General features: G+C 37.7%; 1 protein-coding gene across 1 annotated transcript in view; it reads left to right on the top strand.

Annotated features, from left to right (window-relative positions):
- Positions 1 to 12,468, top strand: part of LOC140531487 (uncharacterized) — a 64,249-nt gene extending 51,781 nt beyond the window's left edge. Inside the window, exons 4-5 of the mRNA XM_072650415.1 lie at positions 7,698 to 7,906; positions 11,962 to 12,468. Of these exons, the coding sequence (XP_072506516.1) occupies positions 7,698 to 7,906; positions 11,962 to 12,091 (339 nt within the window). The 3' untranslated portion in view covers positions 12,092 to 12,468. The remainder of the gene's footprint in view (positions 1 to 7,697; positions 7,907 to 11,961) is intronic.
- Positions 12,469 to 22,935: the final 10,467 nt, after the last annotated feature.

Raw genomic sequence — 22,935 nt, forward strand, 5'->3', positions numbered from 1 at the left:
ATTTCTTACGAGCCAGATAAATCTAAACTGCCAACCGTTCCTGAACATCCATTGATACTCAAGAGCTGTTTGCAGTTTCAGTTCATCTTTTTACTGATGGATGAAAACAGGCTCAATTTCCCATTTTTTCTGTTTCTTCTTTAGAACAACAAACTTGTCACTCTCCAGGGACTGAGTGATTAAAAGCTGATCCATTTTTCACTTTTCAGAATCTAGATAGAGTTTTCTCTGTAGATTCAATATTTCCCTATTCTCTTTAAAACATTCAGTTAAATGCTTGATAAGTTTTTTTAAAAAATGATAATATTCCATAATTTCCAAATCACGAGTGACATTTTTCAATTCTTAACATTTCTTATACAATAGTTTGGCAATAATAACATATATTTTTAAATATGAATTTTTGATATTAAAAATTGATTGTATTCAAGGCCAATATAAAGAAATCTCCATCAAATTATACATATTTTTGCAGTTTCCAAACATATTGTCCTGATGTCTCATATGTTGGGTAACAAAATGAAAATTAAGCTCAACAGAGTCATCTATGCCTAATATTCCCTAGGGCTAGTTTTCTCTTAAGGGCTATCTTTATTCCTCAAATCCTTCTTTGTGTAATACCTCAACAAATGTACTCACCTCTTTTTTTTTTTTAAACAATTCTTAGCAGCATGTCTTTCTTCAGCCTCCAGGATTAGATTTTTCTTTTTCCTTATCTCTTCCCTCATAGACACAGTAAAGTATATTTTTCAACTCATCAGTTCCTTTCTCATGCTATGTTGGGCAATTCTTTAAAAAGCTTTCCAATTTTGAGTTGAGACTGGTTGACAAAAGCTAAATTAATCATTTGATCACCACATAGATTACTTGAATTTAGGCCTGCATAATGTTTAATGTCTTTGTAAAATTTATTTAAAAAAAAACAGAAAACAAGCAAACAGAAGGTTCTTCTGGAAATTGACAAATACTCCAACTTCTGGGATGGATGGCACAAGTAGTCATAACCAGAACCCAATTAAATATGAATTTATAATTTCTAATATTTAGAATTAATTTTTACCTTAGCTACTTAAAAGTAAGAATCAAGTTTCATTCACCCTCAAATTACTCCTTGATTTAAATAAACTTTTCTCCTTTCATAGTCAACAAGAAAGTTCAAATTGTAAACTGTTTTTGAAATCTTACTGAAACTGGCTTTTTTTTCTTGCCATTGGTCTGACACTTAAAAAACTCAAGTGAAAAACTTTCTGCCCTAAAACTATGAAAATGGTCTATATATAATCTTTTTTTCTCCTAAAACTCTACAGTTTTGAGGTACCACAAAGATTCAACATCCACAAACACAATCAATTTATGGCTGGTTTATGTTTAAGGCTGATTATGTTCTATACTTAGGCCTATGCTTACTTTTCTAGACTACAAGAAAAGTTAGTTTATTCTATCCTCACACAGAAATACAATAAGATACAGATACAGATACAATTTCCTTCTTTAACTTTCTCTAAAAATGAAAACTAAATTCTTGTTAGCAAAGAAAGTGAGCCCTTCTCCTTCTAGTTTCTGTCTAGGCAACTTCTGAAAAATGAAATGACACAGAAAAATTTGCAATAGGTGACATCCCCCTTTAAATTTGATTGAGAGATCTCAGTAGTCAATTAGGAACACCTAAGAGAAGGAATTTAATAGTATGCTTATACTCTTTTGAGGTCTACTTTCACTAGCTCTCATGAGAGGGCCTACAGACCCACCAGCTCTTTCTAAAGAGCCAACCGATTCCACCAGTTCCTTCTATAGTGAAAGAATCTGCTACTTTGGTTTGGAAGAAGCTGGGGGACAGTCAAGGAAGAGTCCATTCCCTGGGTGAGTTTCTGCAAAGATCTTGGTAGAAATCCACCTGAGTGGTCTGGGAAGTCTTTGAGGGGTTTGTCCCAAGGACAGGATCTCTCATTTGAGTCCCTTCATGGTTGTCAACTGTCATGATGAAATTAAGATAAACTGAAGCAAAAAAACTGGGGACAAAATGAAGTAATCATTTGCCAATAAAAAGGGTTCAATGATTTCTCAGCAGCCAAAGCCCCTGAGTTAGGGATGATAGGATCTTTTATAGTGACTTACAAGATTACAGCAAAATCTCAAGCAATATAGATGTGACTTCTTCTAATTGACTAGATATTTCAAGAAGGAGGTAGGATAAGATAAGCTCCTCCCATTACATTATTGGAAGATGAGATCTTAGGTGACAGGATTTTTCTGTAGACAATGAGATTTGCTATAACAATCTAGATGGATGAGACTGGCCTTTAGGCAAATTTCTCCAAAATCTGGGCAGTGGGTAAAGTTACAAGAGTGGAAATACAAGCCACAAGAACTGAATTGTGACCCAAGTGACCTGAGGTTACCTGAGTACACTTGCAGGAGTTGTCTTAACGAGTTTAATTCTTAACAAGTAGAATTAAAAATCAATTTTTGATTTCATACTTGGCCTGTTCAGAAAATTTTTGGCTTTACATTAAAATTGTAAAAATTCACCATGATATCCCTTGGAATTTGATGCAAATTTTTTTTTCCTTTGCAAGGATCGGTGGATTCTCACAATCAATGCTTTATTGTGTGTGTTTAATAGTTTGAATGATTTTTTTGGGGGGGGGGTATTATTTTCTACAATAAAGTATATTTTGGTTTTTTAATGTCTTGCTCTTCTGGGACACCTGTGACCCTTAACTTATCTCTTTGTATCCTGTCTTCAAGACCAGTCACATTTGTATAGATTTGATGTGTTCTAATTTTTTTAAAGCTCTTTTTCCAAACTTTCTTTCACATCAGTTTGATTCCATATTTCTTATTTTCTCTCTCAGAACCTCTATTTCTTCAGGGAGATTCTTTGTTGTACATTACATTTTTCCTATTTTGCTGCTTGCATTTTGTTAATTTTATATCCAGACCAAAATGCATTCCTATTTTTTTTTAAGGTTTTATTTCTCATTTAAACCATCATAGAGTTCCTTGGTATTGTTCCATGATGTCTGGGGACTCTGCAGGATTCTTCAGCTTTTTTTTTTAATCCAATAATTTGGTTCATTTTTCCTCATGGTACTTTGGACTCTCTGTGTTTTGCTCATAAAGGCTCACCTTTACGCTGCTTTATCTGTTTAGAAAGTAGGTTTTCATGGAGGCATTTTCTCTTGAACTTTTGGTCTTTCAGTCTTATTATTTTTATTCATTTGCCTTCAGATTCTCTCATGCTTTGGTCTCTCCCCCTTCCTTTAAAAAAATTGTTTTTAGTTTCAAATTCTCTCCTCCTCTCCACTCCCTCCTCCACCCAATTGAGAAGACAAGAAATAGAATACCCATTATACATATGAAGCCATGAAAAACATGTTTCCACAATTGCCATGTCACAAAAAAAGAAGCAAGAAAAATAAAGTGAAAAAAATGCTTCGTTCCATACTCAGAGTTCATCATTTCTCTTTCTGGAGGTGGACAGCATTTTTCAGCACGAGTCTTTTGGAACTGCCTTGTATCAGTGGATTGCTGAGAATAGTTAAGTCATTCACAGTTGATTATTGTTACAATATGGTTGTTTGTGTCCCCTGTCAAAGGAAGCATAGTCCTCTGGGGATGGGTAGCCTCAGCCTCCTCATACCCTACCCCTCACCCTAAGACTCTCAAATCTCCTGAGGATTCAGGACAGGAAGAGTCTCTAACAGAAATGCTCTTTCCCTATCCCTTCCCCAAACCCGTTTATCCACTGGGGAGGCCAGGTAGGAAGAGCAACGATGCTGCTCACATCTGTCGGATGAATTCAGAAATACTAATTAAAAACTTTCCATTAAGATGTAGCTGGTAGGGCTCTGAATCATCAGCCTGTGAGATTGCTTGTACTCAACTTATCTGAGTATTTGAGAGGCTTGTGGTGGATAAGGGTAGGGCCATTGAGTTGGACCTCTGGGTATTTCTCTGAAACTATTCCATCAGGAGTTTTTTTTTTTTTAAATTTTTGTCTATGTGTTTTTTTCTTTGACTTTGTGTGGTTTATTCTGTATTCTTATCTTATAGATTCAGTTTTAGTTACTGTATATTCAGCACATTATTGCTTTTTGTGAAGTTTTCGGGTCACTGAGAATTGTCCAAAACAACCACTCTGTCATCTTACCAGCCAACAAGATCTCTCCACAAGTAAATAATGAGTCTATAACAAGAGATGGGACCAGTGATTCCTCCCAATATTCCTTCTTGGCCTTGAGACATTCATGAGAAACATTCCTTCAGATGCTAACAGGCAATGGAACTGTGGGCAAGCCATTGACTCTCCATAAGCCTCAGGTTTCTAATCTATAAAATAGGGATAATGATAATAACTCTGGTATCTCTTTCACAGAGTTGTTTTGAGGATCACATGAGACATCATGTGTGAAATATTTTGTAAACCTTAGAGCATCATGGACATATAACTACTATCATCCCCTCCTCTGCCCTCTCCTGCCTCTCTACTCCTCTATTGTTTTTTCTATGATGGAGATTTATGATAGGTATCTTATTAGTTTGTGTTTAAATAGCAGTGGACTTTAAGTATTTATTAATCATTTATGATTAATTCATTAATCATTTATGAGCATATAAGTGTAGTCACTGGGGATACAAAGCTGAAAATATTATATGATCCCCAACCTCAAAAACTTATAGTCATATCATTGGTAATAGCTAATGTTGATTGGTAGAGAAGTAGGCAGTGGAAATACTATCATTCCCATTTTACAGATGAAGAAACTGAAGCTCACAGAGGATAATGACTTGTCCAAGGTCACACAGCTGGTAAGGGTTGGAGCTAAAACTTGACAGCAGGTCTCTCCTGATTTAAAATTCAGTATTCTATTATCCCAATGTTGGCTGTCAAAGAAATTTCCCTCTTTTCCTGCCTCCTTCTTTCCCCCCAAATAAAACTTAGAGATGATCACCACTAGGCATCAAAAAGCAATCAAGGAGCAGTTAGGTGGCACAATGGATAGAACATTGCTCCTGGAGTCAGGAGAACTTGAGTTCAAATCCAGCCTCAGATACTTACTAGCTGTGTAACTTGAGGCAAGTCACTTAACCCTGATTGTCTCAAAAGAAAAAAAAGAATGATCAGAAACTGATCAATCTCTCAACTGATTTATTGAGTCCTCCTCTCCTTCTTCTACCATCTTTCTTTACCACTCCCTACAAATAATCCCAGACAACTTTGCACATCCTTCTCAAGAGTTTTAAGAGATACATTATTGGAAGATTCTGGGATTTCCAGGCACCATGCTAGTCACTATGAACCTAAATATCTAACACAGATGGAAAAAGTTTTTTGAGGGGGCAGCTCCCCATGTATAACATGTAATACACACATGATGACTGAAGCCTGGTACTCCATGTGTAATAGGAGATTACCATGTGTAACCATGTATGGAGGAAAGGGGATAGAAATAAACCCAGGAATACACCAAGATAAACCTCTCCCCTCTTCCCTTTTTGTCCTGAACTTGTGATCTGCTAGCAACAATAGTCTAGGGAAAATATGGGCAGTATGGTGGTACCTAGACACCACTAAAGCATTCAAAAAATGTGCTCTCATTTCTTCCAAATAATTTATGACTTGTATGCAAGGGTAGCAATTCCATGATTCTTTTTGGATTTCTAATCTCTTTCTGCTTATCACCTCCCTAATTCTCCTTTCCCCAGTAGGTACTGCATGAGTACTAATTTACCCCCATTTACTCTCACTCCCCATTTTTTTAGTAAAATATGCAAATGGAGATTAGCATGCTAATTATTTTTTCTTGTCATGATATAGAACAGCAAGAATTGAAGAAGAAAAGGGGGAAGGAGGAAACAGTAATGGCTCTTACATTAAGAAACCTGGGGAGTGAGTAGGAGACAGTTGATGAAGTGGTTTCCTCTCTGACTTGGGGGTGGGGTGCTTCACTGAACCAGGTTAATTCAGCATCCCACTGCTTCATCATCCAGTCACCACACCAAGCACATTACCTTCCACAGGAGACAATTAGATGTTCACCACAGCCTCTCTGAACTCTGTAACACTGTCTCTTCGTATGTTTCCAAGATGGGGAACACCCCAGATTCTGTCTCCTGTTCCTTATTCTTTTGGAGTCTCCCAGAATTCTCCAGAACGATCTTAGACAACATCACATAGTCCCTGTTCAAAAACACCCATTGCTGATGGATTCTGGTATGATTGTGCATTACAAGACAAGCTATAAAAACAAGTCAGTCCCTCCCCACAAGGTGCTTATACTTCACTGGGCGTATACATGTGTATAGATAAAGAAATAAAAGATATATACAAATTCAATCCACAGTCATGAATTGGGGCAGCACCAATTAGGGGAATTAAGAAAGGCCTCATAAAGGTGGTAAGTCTTGAGATGATGCTTGGAGTGAGCTGGTTTATTGGTGTGTGTGTGTGTGTGTGTGTGAGTGTGTGTGTGTAGGTACCTTTCCCAATTCTATCTACTCCCTCACCCTGTCTGGAGTTGATACTGAAGATAATTCCCATAATTGGAGCTTTTGGTCCAACCTTCCACCAGTCATCCTGGGGACTTCTCAGAGTCAAGGAGAGAAATGCTACCCCGTTGAGCAAGGACTGGATGGAAGGGACCAGAAAACAAAGGGATATGGCCCTTATCATCATCACTTGAGATTTTCAAGTGTCACAGGAAAGTTATTCAACTGATAAAAATCTCATTTGTACATCACTTTTCAATAAGACTGACCATGTTTAAGGTGACCTCTGCCTGTCTGTTTCCAAATCCTGTCTATCAAGCAGTGGGGGCTTTGAATGACAACTAATTTCCTTCAGAGAGAGATGTGGGGTGGGGTAATTTATTTTTAAAAACATAAAAATCAAAGAAGACTTGCTTAATAGCTGGTGCTAATATGAGTTTCATAACAGCTGGATACAAAGGCCAATGTTTATAATAAAAAGAAGATTCATGATGGGCCATATTTATGGGATTTTCTATTTTCCATCTGATGAAATATGCATGACATTTTCTCAGGAAAGCATAGGAGAAATCCCCAGAGAAGCAAGCATGTGGATCATTTTTCAGGTTCAGACTTGCTGCTTGTCACAAAAGATGTTTTTCAGTCTTGGTTTTTGCAGCTTGACAATTGACAGTGGCAACTATGACCAAAAATGTGGGTAGAGTTAGAAATGACAAGATCAAAAAAGGCTTGCTAACCTAACTTGTTAACCTTAGGTATATGGCTGTCACAGATTTTCTCTGTCTAGTTGAGTTGACTGCATTATAACAGGTGAAATGGCAACCCTAAGGAAAAAATCCCTGGATTTCTGAGATCCCTGCTATAAGTCACATGTAATGGCTTATAGCCATTGTGATGCCACTTTTTGTTTCTCATTTTAAAATCACAGATCTAATTAGTGGCTAATTTCTTTGATCATTCCAAATCGTTTTCTAGAATGATTGAATAAATTCAAGAATCCATCAGAAAAGCATAGGTATGCTTCTTTGAATTGGTTTCAAAGGGTAGTAATGAGATTTTGGTTCTGGGGATGACTTTGCCAGATTACATTTGAAACGATAACACTGAATTGTAAAACGCAATTCTTTCTTCTGATTGAAAATAAACATCGATAAACCTCTTTTCCTTTGTAAGATCTATTTGCCTCTCCGTTTGCTTCTTTTTAGAACACCAGGAAGAACAGAATGAAAGTCCAGTCATCCAAGGCCCTGTTGGATGATTTTCGACAAAATATGAAGACCATTAAAAGTCTCATGAATTCAGAGAACAGCTCCAGGATGGTGGAGAGGGAAAACAAAACTGTGGATTCTAGGAAAGGGGTTAGACTTGAAGAGGTTCATATATTCTCACCTTTTACTGGAGCAAGTTGTAAAAGGTAACAGAAGAGAGAAAAATCAAAAGTCATAGACTTTAAAAGTCAAAGAGACAGTATGGTGCTCTGTAGTGGGAGCTACTGATCCCTGAATAAGAATTCCTATGAGCGCATATTGATCAAGTTTTAGAATTTAATGTTGTTGACTTTGTTAAATATTTCCCAATTATGTTTTAAGTTTGTTTTGGTTCTCTTGCTACATGGAGTCAGTTGGCAGTGTGTTTGACAACTGTGATATAATCAATCAAGCAATCATCAATCAATAAGTATTTATTAAGCTCCTATTATGGGTCAAGCCCTGTGCTAAACCCTAAGGATGCAAAAGAAGCAAAAGACAATTGTTTTTAGAATCAGAAGTCCTATCTTGGTTGTTTCTTAGCTGGATGAGATCAAATATATATCACTTCACCCCTGAGCTCAGTTTCCTCATTTGTGAAATGTTAATAATAGTAGCTGTACAATGTAATTCATGAGGTTGTCATGATGATCAAGTGTAGTTAGGCGAAGGTGAATCTGTGAATCATCTAACATTACATAAACGTAATGTCTTGAAGTAACCATGGGGTAGTAGACAGAGAGTTAGTACCTGAACCAGTAAGATCCAGGATCAAATCTTACTTCTGATATGTGGTGGTCATATGACCCTGGGCAAGTTAACTGTCCAAGATCATTCTTTCAAAGAAAGGACTGACCCGCTTTGGTAGAGGAAATGTCCTTATCTGGCAGTTCCCTATATGACTGAAATCATGGGTCTAGTTTCTGCTCCTAAAAGGAAGTTATACACACACACACACACACACACACACACACACACACACACACATATACATATGTATAAATTTAAATGTAAATTATATATATTTAAATATAAGGTATATAAAAATATATAAATTTAAATATAAAGTATTTATAAATATATTTATTATTTATTTTATATTTTAAAATTTATTATAGAACATCCCTCTAAACCCCTAGACTCAATAATTTCCTGTTTCCCAAATCCTTATTTTTCACTTCTCAGTATCACAGAATATTAGAGACTTTGGAAATCTTATCGCCCCTAGGTGTCAGACATGTGGTTTGTGGGCTGCAATGCTCCCAAGTACCACTCAGACAAGATTTATATGTAATTGAGAAACAGTTAGCAAAATAAATAAAAATACAATAAAACAGATAATAGCTACATCTGTTTTTCCAAGTCAATATGTGGTCCTCATGTATACTTTAGTGGCCCCCATTTCTATTTGAGTTTAACACCACTGATTTGGTCCAATCCCCTCATTTAACAAGTGGGTTTGAGAAATCAAATGACTTACAATTTCCTAGGGGCTTCAGGTCGTCTGATACCAAATCTATACTCTTTCCAGCTTATTACATTGTATAGCTAAGCATGATCTTAGGAACATGCTTTTCTTTCATGGAGTAACCTGGAATATATACTGCCCACCAAAGATTAAAATAAGCATTTTTAAGCACCTGCTATGTGCCAATCACTGTGCTAGGCAGCAGGGAGAGAAATACAAAGAATGAAAAACACTTACCCAGAAGAAGCTTATATTTTAATGGAGGAGATAGGTATGCATAAGTATTTATATGATGATTATAAAGAGGAAAAATGAGTAAATTTGAGAATGTATTAACAGTTTTGGGTGGAAGAATCAATGCAATCTCCCTATGGTAGTTCTTGAGCTGTTTTTTCTTTTAGAAAAATTTTAAACTATGATTTATTTTTAAAATTTGCTTATTTTTAAATTTTGAGTTCCAAATTTTCTTTCTTCCTGTAGCTTTCCAACTGATCACTGAGAAGGCAAGCAATTTGATACCCATTATATGTGTGAAATCATGAGAAACATGTTTCCATGTTAGCCACTTACATGTTAAAAAAAGAAAATTAAGTTAAAAAAAGTGTGCTTCATCTCCACTTGGAGTCCATTAGTTTTCTCTCTGGAGGTGGATAGCATTTTCCTTTGAGCTGTGTTTTGATGGAAATAGGGGTGCAGAAGTGAGGAGGGAATGCATTCCAGGTATGGAATGTGGATCAGTCCAAAGGCACAGAGACTAAGAATAGCCTTGAAAATAATGTAGGTAACAGTTCTGAAAGCCATATAAAACATACTCCCAAGAGTCCTTTAGTGTTGGGTGGAGTGCACAACAGTTGGGGTGAGCACGTAATTGATAACTCTTGATCCTATGTCTGGTAAGTGAAGGACTGTGCCCCTGAGTGGCTAAAAATTTAAATAACAAGGAGGAGCCTAGGTAACCACTGGAAATCCAATATGGCACTGGAAAGTCAAGAGACTTGGATCACTGCAGGCACTTTTAGTGGTGTGACAATTGTCAGTTTCACCAAGGTCTCCCTTCAAGGAAAATTAAAAAATAAATTCATGCTCTGAAGTCTTAGCCACAACTAATCGCATCAAGTCAAGTCTATTTACAATGAAATTCAAGAGAATGTCGAAATTACTTTTTTGTCCTGTCATTACATCTTATTGAAAATTGATTTCTCCTACCTTTGCAGTCTGATTTCACATTATTGGGTGAGCACTTCTCATGTACTCTGCTGTAGCCAAACTGGATGGCTAACTTTCCCCCAAATGCACCAAGGCCATCCATTGCCTGCCTCCATGAATTCTCAGAGGTCTTCCCTTTTCCTTGGACTGGCTTCCTTCCTCATTTCCACTTTTCAGAATCCTTTTCTTCCTTCAAAGACCAGCTCAGCTCCCCCTTATCTGTGAAGTCCTTCCCTAGTTTTCCCAAGATAAAACCACTAGGGTACTTTGTCTTTATTTCTCCTTTATTCCCATCCTTATTTTCACCTTTCTCTGTCCGCGCCATCTCTTTCCCCACCCTCAGTGGATTGTAAGCTCCTTGAAGGCAGTGTCCGGATTAAAAAAAACCCTATTACACCAGAGCCTACTAGCTGTTTGTGGTCATTGAGCTGTAAAAGCAAGGACCCTCATGATACACAGGAGGGCCAGCTGTACAGGTTCTTAGATCTGTTTTTCTAAAAGGAAGGCAACTTTTGAGGGGTCCACAATCACATTAATCAAACACATGTATCATTCACTTAGTTCAGTTGGAAAAGTCAGTACCCTGAACTTCAGAGAAAATACAGAGAAATCAAAATCAACAGACAGGGCTCCCAGACAGATCAACAGACAGCTCAAACTGTCTGACCATACATACATACTTACCAGAGAGAAGTACCAACATCTGGGATTTCAAAGCCAGAGGACTCCTTAGCAGCTGTCCAGAATCTTATCTGGCCAAACAAACACTTCCAATGAGTAAGCCCCAAAGTAAAACCTCACCTTATTTTAATTATTTATACATTTATTTATACATTTTTCAGAGCCAGAGGGCATCACAACCCCTGAGAACCAGTGCCTCATTAGAAAATTAACAAAAGGTGTGGGCCTCCCCTAATCAAGCTTTCCTTAATGAGCATGCCCATTAATGGGTGGGGAAGATCTTTAAACTCTCATAGTTAGCATTACACAAGCAAGTGAGCCATTAGCAGAGGCACAGAAATATTTTCCTCATAGTAAAATTTTATTGGAAAGAAATTTGACCTTTAATCCTAAAGCAATTTAATAAATCAACAATATTGTATACTTTTGTATCCTTTTGAAAATGCTGGCTTCTGGGGGACCCTGTAAGTTTGTCATACCCAACAACTGTTTTTCCTCTTTCCACTCCATCACTCCACGATTAATGGCATTTCTGATGCCCTTTCCTGCTCATTTATTATGAATGGAGACATAGGAAGTATTTTTTTTTCCAATCTGTTTCTCTAATATAGAAAAAAATGCATACTTGATGAAAAGTATCTTTATAATTACTATCTTATAGAGGCACACCATGATTTCTCCTTTTTAGAACATTAAAAATTCAAATAAATAATTACTGAATGCTTTTGACTTTGGTTTATGAACATGGACTAATTGGTTCAATGAAGACTTCACCATATCTAAAGGACCACTTTATTAGGTCAGTTGATGAGTCCTTCAATGCAGTGTTATATCCATACTTGAACCTGATCCTTTCTTTCTTCCCAGGGCAGAAAAAATCAAGCTGATGGTCAATGGAATTAGTTACCCTAAAGCTTTGGTTAATATAATGAACATGAAGACAAAATTTACTTCAGAGCAAGACCAGAGACCTTCTTTTTCACGAAACTACTTATGAATTTATTTTTTTAATAGGCCATTTCATGTTCTCTTTCTACTAGAATTTAGAAAATACTTTTCAGCCATGTTATTTTCAAAATTGTGATGCTAGATATTTTCATGAGAAGAGGTATGGATTAGAGGGGATGCAGGCCTAAATCATCAATGTCCTCATTTGCATTGGGTACTTTTGCATTCTTAATTTCTTATGTATGTGACCTTTGACTATTTGTAACATGCTGTAATCATTATTCCTTATTCATGTGGCCAGGGTCACAATCAAATATTGTACTTTTGATGAAGACAGATTAAAGCCAGAATAATTTTCATAAAAAAATATTTTTTAAAATGTTTGCCAGACAACAGATGTATGTTAACTACTAAATAAAGTTAACTAATGACAACAATTGATTTTATTTTCTCTGACACAATAATAGAAAGACTTGATTAGCTGTCTCAAAAGCTGGAAGGAATCTTAGAGACCATTGCTTCCTGAGATGGTTGTGTGCATTAGCTGAGATGATATTTATCTGTAAAATGAGAGAGTTGCATTTTATGACTCTCCAAGATCCTTTATAACTTATTTCTGTGGTTCTATCATGCTATGTATTTAAAACACTTTACAGACTTTGTAAGGCATTATATAAAAGTGAATTATTACTCTTATCAGGTACAGATGCTCAGTTTTACAAATAGGTAAACAGAGAGGGGGCACATCTTGCTCAAGGTCACACTTTGAGCATGTTCCTAACTGGAAGAGCCTATACTTGAACCCAGGTTTCCTGTCATCTTTTAACTCCAAATCCTAGGGCCTTCCATTACTCCATGCTCTTCTCATTAGGGCAAAGGGGCATTTGGAGAAACTGTAAACTCGTTGATTTAGTGGAAAAAGCATTTGGCCAGGAGACCTTGTCTCTAGACAGAAAAGAGACACCAGGTAAGGGAGAAAGAACTCTGGAATGAAGATGCAGAGATCTGAGTTTGAGTTCCAATTTTATCTGCTCACTGTGTGACTCTGGACAAGTCTTTTTACTCCTTGAGTCAATTTCTTTAACTGTAAAATGGGAATTTTGAACCATACATAATGTCTAAGGGTCACTTTGGCTTAAGAAAAGCCTGTGAAGCTAAGCAAAACGGCAGAAAAGAACATGCAAAATGAGTAGGTCATTTATGTGAGAGGTGATGTGTTTGCAAAAGAAAAACAACATTGCTGCCAATTTATGTGAGATTTTTGTGTGAGAACCTAATGTGGAAAGCATATTGTTAATGAGAGAACAGAGAACTGAAAGATAAAACATGAATATGTTCTCTGTGTGACTCTGGCTGGGCAAATCGCTTTAAACCTCTGTTTGCTTTAGTTTCCTCATCTGTAAAATGGGAATGATAATAGTACCTACTTGCCCGAAAGGCTGTGACTGGGGATTATATGAGATAATATTGTACTTGTGTTTGGCACACAGTAGGTGCTGTAGAAATATTAAATGTTATTGTTATTTTTCTCAGCCAATTGCTACTGATTCTTCTTTAAACCTGTGAATGAAATGAAGCTGGAAATTCCCTCCTTGAGGTAGCTCAGGTTTGCTTTTGGTTTTTAGACAGCTGTGTTCTCAGTTAGCAATGACCGTATTTAATTAGACTACTGTTTATTTCAACTGACTTAATAGTTGATTTGGGAATTGGTCATTACAGCTCCCAGCTCACAAGATATATCTATCGCTTTCTCTATCTCTATCTCCATCTCCATCTCCATCTCTGTCTTTATCTCTATCTCTACCTCTACTTCTATCTGTCTGTCTATTTCTATCTACCTACCTATCTATCTATCTATCTATCTATCTATCTATCTATCTATCTATCTATCATCTATCTATCTGTCTGTCTGTCTGTCTATCTATCTATCTATCTATCTATCTATCTATCTATCTACCTATCTATCTATCTATCTATCTATCTATCTATCTATCTATCTATCATCTATCTATCTGTCTGTCTATCTATCTATCTATCTATCTATCTATCTATCTATCTATCTATCTATCTATCTATCTATCTATCTACCTACCTACCTACCTATCTATCTATCTATCTATCTATCTATCTATCTATCTATCTATCTATCTATCTATCTATCTTCCCTTGGAAATACCAGAAGGGAAAATGTAAATATGGAGCCTGGTACTCTACAGAATGGGGAAGGAAATAAACAATTTATCTTAATAATACCTACTATGTGCCAGGCACTGTACTAAAAGCTTTATAAACATTATCTCATTTGATGAACTCTCACAGAGATGGAGAGAATATAGGAGAAGAGAGAACTGAAAATGAGGCAAACAAAGAAAAATTTTAAAACCATATAATACACAAAGGCCACTTTTGACTTTGTCCTGAGGGCATCTAGTGTGTATTCAGGGTAGGATGAGATAGCACTCAAAGTACCCTTGGAGAATCACTTGTCTGATAGGGAAAAGTTCCAGTGCTTTTGCTATGAGCAGAATAGCAAGGTCAAAGTTAGTAGATGAAGTCATCTTTTATGGTCTGGAGGGGTTTAGCACTTCCTTTTCAAGTCCTTGGGCTTCTGGTACCTAAATCAACTTGTCATTTTCAACTCCTCCAAAAGACAGAAGGTGTTGACTCTTCCTTCCCTTCCCCCTCTCAGCCACCAGACTTGCCTCCTTTGCACTGGCTCAAGAAATATGCCTCTGGGGCAAAAGAAAGCAGTATTTTTTTCTGCCAAAGCCTATAAGGATCTTGGGAAGCAATCATCAAAACATGTCACATCTGCTAAGCAAGGATGATAAATCTCCAATGCAATTTTCTTCCATATTAAAAAAAGGTCAGGCTAGAAGTGTAAATAAATCTGATCACACAGTGATGTCTCTTTGATTTAGACATTGAATGTTTATGGAAGTATGCAGTCGGGTACGTAGACGGTCTCTTCCTACAGTATTTAATTGTACTGTTCAGTCATGTCTGACTCCTCATGACCCTGTGTACCATACTGTCCATGGACTTTTCTTGGCAAAGATATTGGAATAGTTTGTCATTTCCTTCTCCAGTGGATTAAGACAAACAGAAGTTAAGTGATTTTCTCAGGGTCACATAGTTGAAAAGTGTCTGGGGCCAGATTTGAACTCATTCCTGATTCCAGATCCAATGTATTATCCATGGAGCCACCCAGCTGCCTCCTAGGTAGAGATTAAGTGACCTGCCCAAGGTCACACAGTTAGGAAGTGTTTTATTCCAAGCCCATCACTATCCACTGAGCCATCCAGCTACCTACAGTGTTAAGTTAGTTAATTTTAATGTAACTGATCTTCCCCAAAGCTACCCATCTTTCTTGAGAACAAGTCTTCATTTAGGAGCTAAGAGATCAAGAGAAATCGATCCCAATCAGATTTCATACTAGGCCCTCTTCTCTTTACCCTAAGTACCTTGGTGATCTTATTCATCTCCTAGGTTCACATATCACCTCAGATGAGATGTATATAAAATACATATCATACACACACACACACACACACACACGCACACATATGCACACACATACACACGCGCGCACACACCCACCCACCCATATATATACACTGTATAAAAAAAGTATGTGTGTGTTCCGAAGAAGACCATGCAATCGGAGAAATAATGACATGACTTGCGCTTGACTTTGTTTGGAATGAGGGAGGACTGTGCTGGTCACCAGCCTCACTTCTCCTCCAGAGCCACCTGGATCCAGTGACCAGATATTCATCAGGGTGACTGGAGATGACCCAAGATGAGACAATTGGGATTAAGTGACTTGCCCAAGGTCACACAGCTAGTGAATGTCAAATATCTGAGGTGAGATTTGAACTCAGGTCCTCCTGCCTCCTGCACTGGTGCTCTATCCACGGTACCACCTAGCTGCCCCAAAGAAAGTATGCTGTAGAGTGTATAAAGTATATATAAAGAAATTCACAAACCTTAAAATGTCAGTTATTGCTATTTTTTATTGTTATTTTTGGTGTTATCTCTTCCCATCTTTTTCAATGAAGTTCAGATAGAAACAGTCCTGGGACAAGTCATCACAATGATATTCCTTTATATCCAGTATTCTCTGGACTGTTGCACAGATGCATAAAGTATTATGATGCCATGTCATCCTCACTGACAACATCTTTGGTACAACTCCCAGCAGCAGACAGGAAAACAGGAATGAATTGTACTTTTAAATCTCACATGATTTTTAAAAGTCTTCTCTGCTAGGACTCTGTACTATGTTTTGCAATTTCTTTTGTTTGAATATTACTTAGAAATTATTAGCATTTGCTATGGTGGCATTTTTTTAAAAAAATGTTGTTCTTAAGTTTTGTGGATAAGTGTTACATCTGGGGCAATTAGTTGGCACAGTGGATAGAGAGACAGCCTCAGAGTCAGAAAAGATCTGAGTTCAAATCTGGTCTTAGACACTTGTGTCCCTGGGCAAGTCACTTCACCCTGTTTGCTTCTGTTTCCTCATCTGTAAAACGAGCAAACCACTCCAATATCTTTGCCAAGAATACACCCAAAAAGGTCATGAAGAGTCAAACACAACTAAAAAACAATTCAACATCAAGTTACATCTAGGCAATTACAGATAGCATCTCAGTCTGTGATAATGGTCCAGTTTATTGGCTGAGTCCTTTAGGACATTTTGAGGTCATATGATTATAGGCTGATGATCCTTTAGAATGAGTAAATGGAAGCTCAGAGATGTTGAATCAGTCAGCAAACAGTTTTTAAACAAGTTAAGTGGGCTACTCTAATAAGTGTCTGAGGTGAGATTTGAACGTAGGATTTCCTGACAAGTGATCTATCCACTATATCACTTTGCATCTGCACCTGTAGTAATGGGATTTTACAATCTGTCATCACATGAAAGAGAGAGAGAGTTTCTGATATATAATCTTAGACACTGGGTCATGTCTTGCTACCTATTTGGTAGGTGCTAAACTAAAATCAGTAATGATGTTACAGAGTTTTAACTGATTTTTTTTGTGTAGTAGTGCTAGTGGTTTTAAGCTAGTGAGCATGCAGGCAGGGCTTTAGTCATTTATGCTCCTTATCCTATTTGGGGTTTGACTTTAAAAAAAACTCCCAAACGTCTTCCTCAGCATCTAACTTCTGGGGGAGTGGTTTTCCTTTGAAGTGAGGCCACATTATTGATGATTAACAGCCTCAATGCTAACCTATGAAACTAGCCACTCAGTCACTGCTGCCATATCATTTTCCCCAGAGAAACCCTGGTAAATATAGTACTTTTGCCCTAGGAAGCTGTTAAAAACAAAACCAGAAACAATCAATAACTCTTTTTTTGTAGCTCTGAGCCCCCAGTATGAAATCTTGCTGTGACAGTGCCAACTTGAAGTTCGTAGTAATAATTCTTCAATATTGTAGATTTCTTCCTCCTAAGTTTTTCCCTTAGTCTCTTCTCCTGCATCTATACAATTCTGCTTCCAGTATAAGAGCATACATTTTAGCAGTTGGCCATGGTTTTAATTAAAGCCATAGTAACAAAAGAAACTCTCCCAAAGACCTATGGCTTAGTCAACTTCAGAGAGACAGCAAAGTTACTTTATCTTTCTAGGAACTGTGGAAAAAGAAAAAATGGAGGGGGTGGGTGTGAAAGCTGGAAGGAGTTCATCATATGTTGCATAGAGAAGCTGTGCTGAATCATTGCTTGCTTTAATCACACCCAGATCACCTCCAGTCTGTTCATGATCAGTGCAAAATCAGTAGGTGATTCCCATGGTCCTCTTCTTCAAGTCTTCTCCCATCTCTTGCCACTGTCCTCCTTCTGACTTAGCCCCAAATCTCAAATGAACCCCAAACTGAAAAGGTTTATAGAAAAAAAAAGTTCCTGGAGCTGGACCACCCCACTTTCCAACTTCTCACATCCTCCTGGTAATGGCACTACTCTTGTATAATCTACACTGATCACTAGGACTGAATTCCTCAGATATAATCTTTATGTGACTTATGGTGGGAGTGACCTGATCCTGAATTGGCATCACAAGCTATTCCATTTTCACAACCAAATCTATTTAACTCAGTTATGTGTTGGATATTTATTGGTTAATAAATTGTTGGCTGAGTTCATGTTTATGTATGTCATCTAAGGAGGGCCTTTTGATTCCATTTTGATCTGTTTATCATGTTTTCTAAAATATCTATCAATCTTCTCCTTCTTACTGACTAGGAAGTGATTGTCTTTTTAAGGCTACCTTACAGTGGTTGGCCATGTGATTTATTAATGTCCTAGTTTTCGTTAAGGTGATTTTATAAATCTATTATGGTTTATTTTATAGTTTGAAAGTATGCATATTAATTGCTTTAAATGTATATTCCATTAATTTCCATAATTGCTAGCTATTATAACTATTACTTTTACTATCACTTCACATGACCCTCTATTTTATATAAAATGCCTCATGTGATATGCCCCTGGTTTGGGTCCACACATTTTCAGGGCTGGTTTGCTTACCCCAACACTCTTTTGTCCTAAAAGCTCTGAGTTATGAGAAAAATTACTGCTACTACATGGATATACCCAAACTCTCTCAGGATGATGGGGATAACCCTGTTGTAGGAATATATCCACTCTACACACAGCTATAGCTCTTAAAGCCCACACTGACTTAATTCTATTTTTACAAATCCATCTCCAAATGATATTAGCTCTTAACTGTAACACAACAATAATATAAAAGCAGTAACAGTATCACAAGTACTCATATAAAGTAAATGAAAGAATAATAAATATAATACAGTCCACACATGAATCTGGATCACACCCTTCAAACAATGCCCTCAGTATTTTGGGGGAAGGGTGGACTTATGTTTATAGAAATGTTGCAGGGAAGGACACGAATGAGGAAAACCCAAGTGCTTGGGGCAACTTCCAGTTCTGGACCTTGATGTCAATGATCTGTTCAGGAACATCAACACCACCTAAATCCAATCTTGATTCTAACCACTCTCCTTCTGGTTCTCATCATTCTCATTTTGGACAAATCTTTTTCTCTGTGGCCCTTTCAAACTATGGAAGCATTTACAAGATTTTGTAATTTCCAATCACTATTAGTAGGGTGCTAAGAAAGTGTTATGTTATTGAATTAGCTAGCAGTTTCCTTTAAACCAGGGAACTGCAAAAGCTATCAGACTGGCTTTTGGGAGGCAATTCAGGCAGGCCTAGGTAGTTCTTCACTAATCAGAATTTTTCAAGGCAAGGCAGGACAGGGCAATAAGCATTTATTAAGTGCTTACTATATATGGAGTCATGAAGAGTCTGACATAATCAACCAAACAACAACAAACATGGCAGGCACTGTCAAACATAAGCAAAGATACAGACTCTGCCCTCAAGGAGCTTACAATCTAATGGGGGCAAGACAATGCACAAAAAGGAGCTAGAAAGTGAGGAACTCTGTGCGTGTGTGTGTGTGTGTGTGTGTGTGTGTGAGTGTGTGTGTATAGAGGGGGTTAGTTGGGGAAATGGGGTTGAAATTCAGAAAGTCAGAAACAGCCTGGAAGGGAGTGAAGGTTGACTAGTCTGGGCCCTTCCTCAAAATGGAGGAGCTCATCAGTGGGAGAAGGCATAGCAGAGGAATGTTCCATGATGAGAAGACCATAAGAGATGATGGACATTCCAAAGTGAGACTAGATAAGGCACAATGCTGATGTTCTGAGTTCCAGAAGCACAACAAAGAGCAAGATGAAAGTTGGCCAGCCTGGGCTTCTCTACAAAATGAGGGCCCCAGTGGGAGAAGGGGGCTGATAGCAGAGAGACATTTCAGGGTGAGAAAGCCCCAGGGGATGATGGATAGTCCAAGGTGAGACTGAAGATGAGTCATGGTGTTGAAGTCTAGAAAGTCAGAATTACAGCCAGGAGGGGAAACTTACAAATAGTTCTATCCAATCTCAGCAGTACTTGCCATGCAGCAAACCAACTGCAAAACCTGTCTTTCCTCTTTCTGCTTTTCTGTCTCAAATCAGAGAGGGCAGCAGAGAGCAACAGGTGCCTTTGAGAGGCTAAACATTAGCCTCCATGTCACTGGAAAGCAATAGTTGCAACATTATTCAACGAGCCACTAAGGAGGAATCTTCTAGCTTAGTCCTTCTTATCAGCTGACTGCTCCTGCTGCCACATTCTAAACACAGCTCTAACCTAGCAGTGCTTCTTCTCCCTTCTCATCCTTTCCTCCACTGCTCTGCTTCTTCTAGATGCATCATGCTTTTAATGGCTCCCATCAGAACCTCTTAGTGCCCGGTGATTCCACTTGTCCTTAATGAGATTAAAAATCTGTTAAATTGTCCTTCTGAAACCAACAGTCTTCATTTTAATCATCCTAGAGTCTTCAGTTATTTGACATGTCATTTTGTGAGTTATAACAGCATAAGCCTTAAAAATAATGACATGCAAATAAGGCTGAGGAAGGGCTCACAATCCCTTGTAGTTTCTGTGATCTTGCAGTCCTCAAAGCAATCTTGTTCTATAGTTTGTGTCTTTGAAAACTGTTTTTACCCTTGTAATTTTAGAAGATTTTAGAGCATAAAGATTCTTTTCCTGCCTCTTCCAACCACCAGGTATTCACATATGAAAGGACACATTTTAGGAGGATCATTGATAGAGTAGAAGGCAACCAGAGCAGGGTGACCTGGATGGTGAGGGTCAGTGAAGACATTTGGAATGTAAGTTTTTTGTAAGTAGGGATTATTTCATTCTTTGTACTTGTATCTTCAGTGACTAGCATAGTGCTTGGCACATAGTGGATCCTTAATACTTTTTGGATTGACAGAAGTGTAGTCTGGTGAAGAGAGGGCATGATAATTGCCTTAGAGTATTTGAAAGGAGATCATATCAGCCAATACTTAAATTAATTCAGGTTGTTCACTGGAAGGTCAAATACTAAAGCTTAACTACACATAATGAGAAGATGGTAATTATTAGAAAAGATCCTGATGTTGGGAAAGATTGAAGGCAAAAGGAAAAGGGGACAGAGGATGAGATGGATAGTGCCATGGAAAGAATGAATATAAACTTGGACAGACTTTGAGAGATACTGGAGAACAGAAGTTCCTGGTGTGCTATGGTTCATGGGGTCATAAAGAATAGGACACAACTGAACATTTGAGAGGTTGTCTCCTAGAATAAGAATAAGTCATATTCCATTTGACTTCAGAGGGAACAATGAGTAGAACTGGTTGAGAGGTAGAATTAGGTTTAATGTAACAAATATTTGTCATAAAAATTAAAGCTACCCACATGGGTTGCATTGGGAAGTATGGAGTTCTTCCTCACCAAATATATTCAAGGAAAGACTGCATAACAACTTCTTGGGGATGTTGTGGATAGGATTACTGTTCAGATACAGGTAAGATTAGAGGGCCCCAAGGGCCTTTACAATGCTAAGAGTTTGTGATTTTGTATATCCTGCGCTCCAGTTTCTGCTCTGTTACTTACTATTCTTGGGAAAGTTAATCTGCTTCCGTGGGTCTATTTCCTAATCTGTAAAATAGTGGCATGAGATTAGATCAGGGGATTGTAATCAGATTTCAGATCATCTGTGAACTTGGATAGGAAAAATTTGTATCTTAACTTCAATATTATTGGTTTCCTTTGAAATTCTCTCTGTTTTATTCTGTGCATTAAAAAGCATTTTTCAGAGAAGGAATCCATAGACTTCACCCTGGACAAGATGATCTCCAGTGTTTCTCTAACTCTTAATCTATGATCCTAAGAATGAAGTTTTGCAAGGAAATGGATTTCCAAGTCCTTGTGCTTGGTACCTGAATGATCTTGTGAATGTTTTGTTTCTTTGTTTGTCTACCCTGGAGGAGGACCAGTTTAATAAGTGTGGAGAACAAAACAGCAACAAATTTCATGACAAAGAGAAAGGCAATCTCAAGGCAGAATGGCAACCCCAAGAATTCTTAGTGTGGTCAGAAAAGAGAATCTTGGAGACCAGGTCCACAAAAAGAGGGGAAATCAATGGACAAGCATTTATTAATTATATGTTATATGACAGGCACTGTGCTGGGCTCTAGGGATGCAAAGGGGGAAAAAAAAGTAGTCGTTCCTACACTCAAGGAGCTGATATTGACAGAAAAAAATGCACTCCTAGGAGAATATGAAGTATTTTCTGGGACATACTAATTGCTGGGAGGATCAACGTAGGAGTTGGTGCTTGAGCTAAGTTTTGTTGGTTAGGAATCTTAAGGAATGAATGTGAAGAAGGAAGTCATTTTAGACATGAAAGCACCTCACTTTGTCCCAAGTGTGGGGTTCTTTTTCTGTGTAATGCTGCATACCACATCCCTGTAATGCTGCATGCCACACATATGTAGGGAAATGACTCCTCACTGACTGAACTGAAGATGATCTGTGGAGCTTCTGCTGTGTACATGCAGAAGGGACTTATTCAGAGAGCTGGAGGACTATGAGAAAGGCATTTGAAAGAGGAGGACACAAAATGGACAGACATCTCCCTGGAACCTCAGACATGGGAAGTTTAACCCCACCGTGTTGCTTGAATCTCAGTACTTGCAATCCTAAGGATTGCTAAAAGGGAATTCACCTGGGTGAAATTGTTTTCTCTCTCCTGGGTTGACTGGAGATTTTGATTCCCTCCAGCCACAGAATTCCCTTACACTTCTGTATTCTCCGTTGTATTCTAATAGGTATCATTTCCTCAATTTCTTTAGGCTGTTTAATTTTTATAAAGGAGTATGCTAGCTATTCATTTTAATTTTTGTGTAGCTAGCTAGCATTTGGTGAGAGGAACCCAAGATGGTGATAGGAAGCCAAGTATTACCTTCATCTTGGGACCTGTCAGGAAGTAGCATTTA

Source organism: Notamacropus eugenii, chromosome 3 (assembly GCF_028372415.1).
Source record: "Notamacropus eugenii isolate mMacEug1 chromosome 3, mMacEug1.pri_v2, whole genome shotgun sequence".
Taxonomy (NCBI): domain Eukaryota; kingdom Metazoa; phylum Chordata; class Mammalia; order Diprotodontia; family Macropodidae; genus Notamacropus; species Notamacropus eugenii.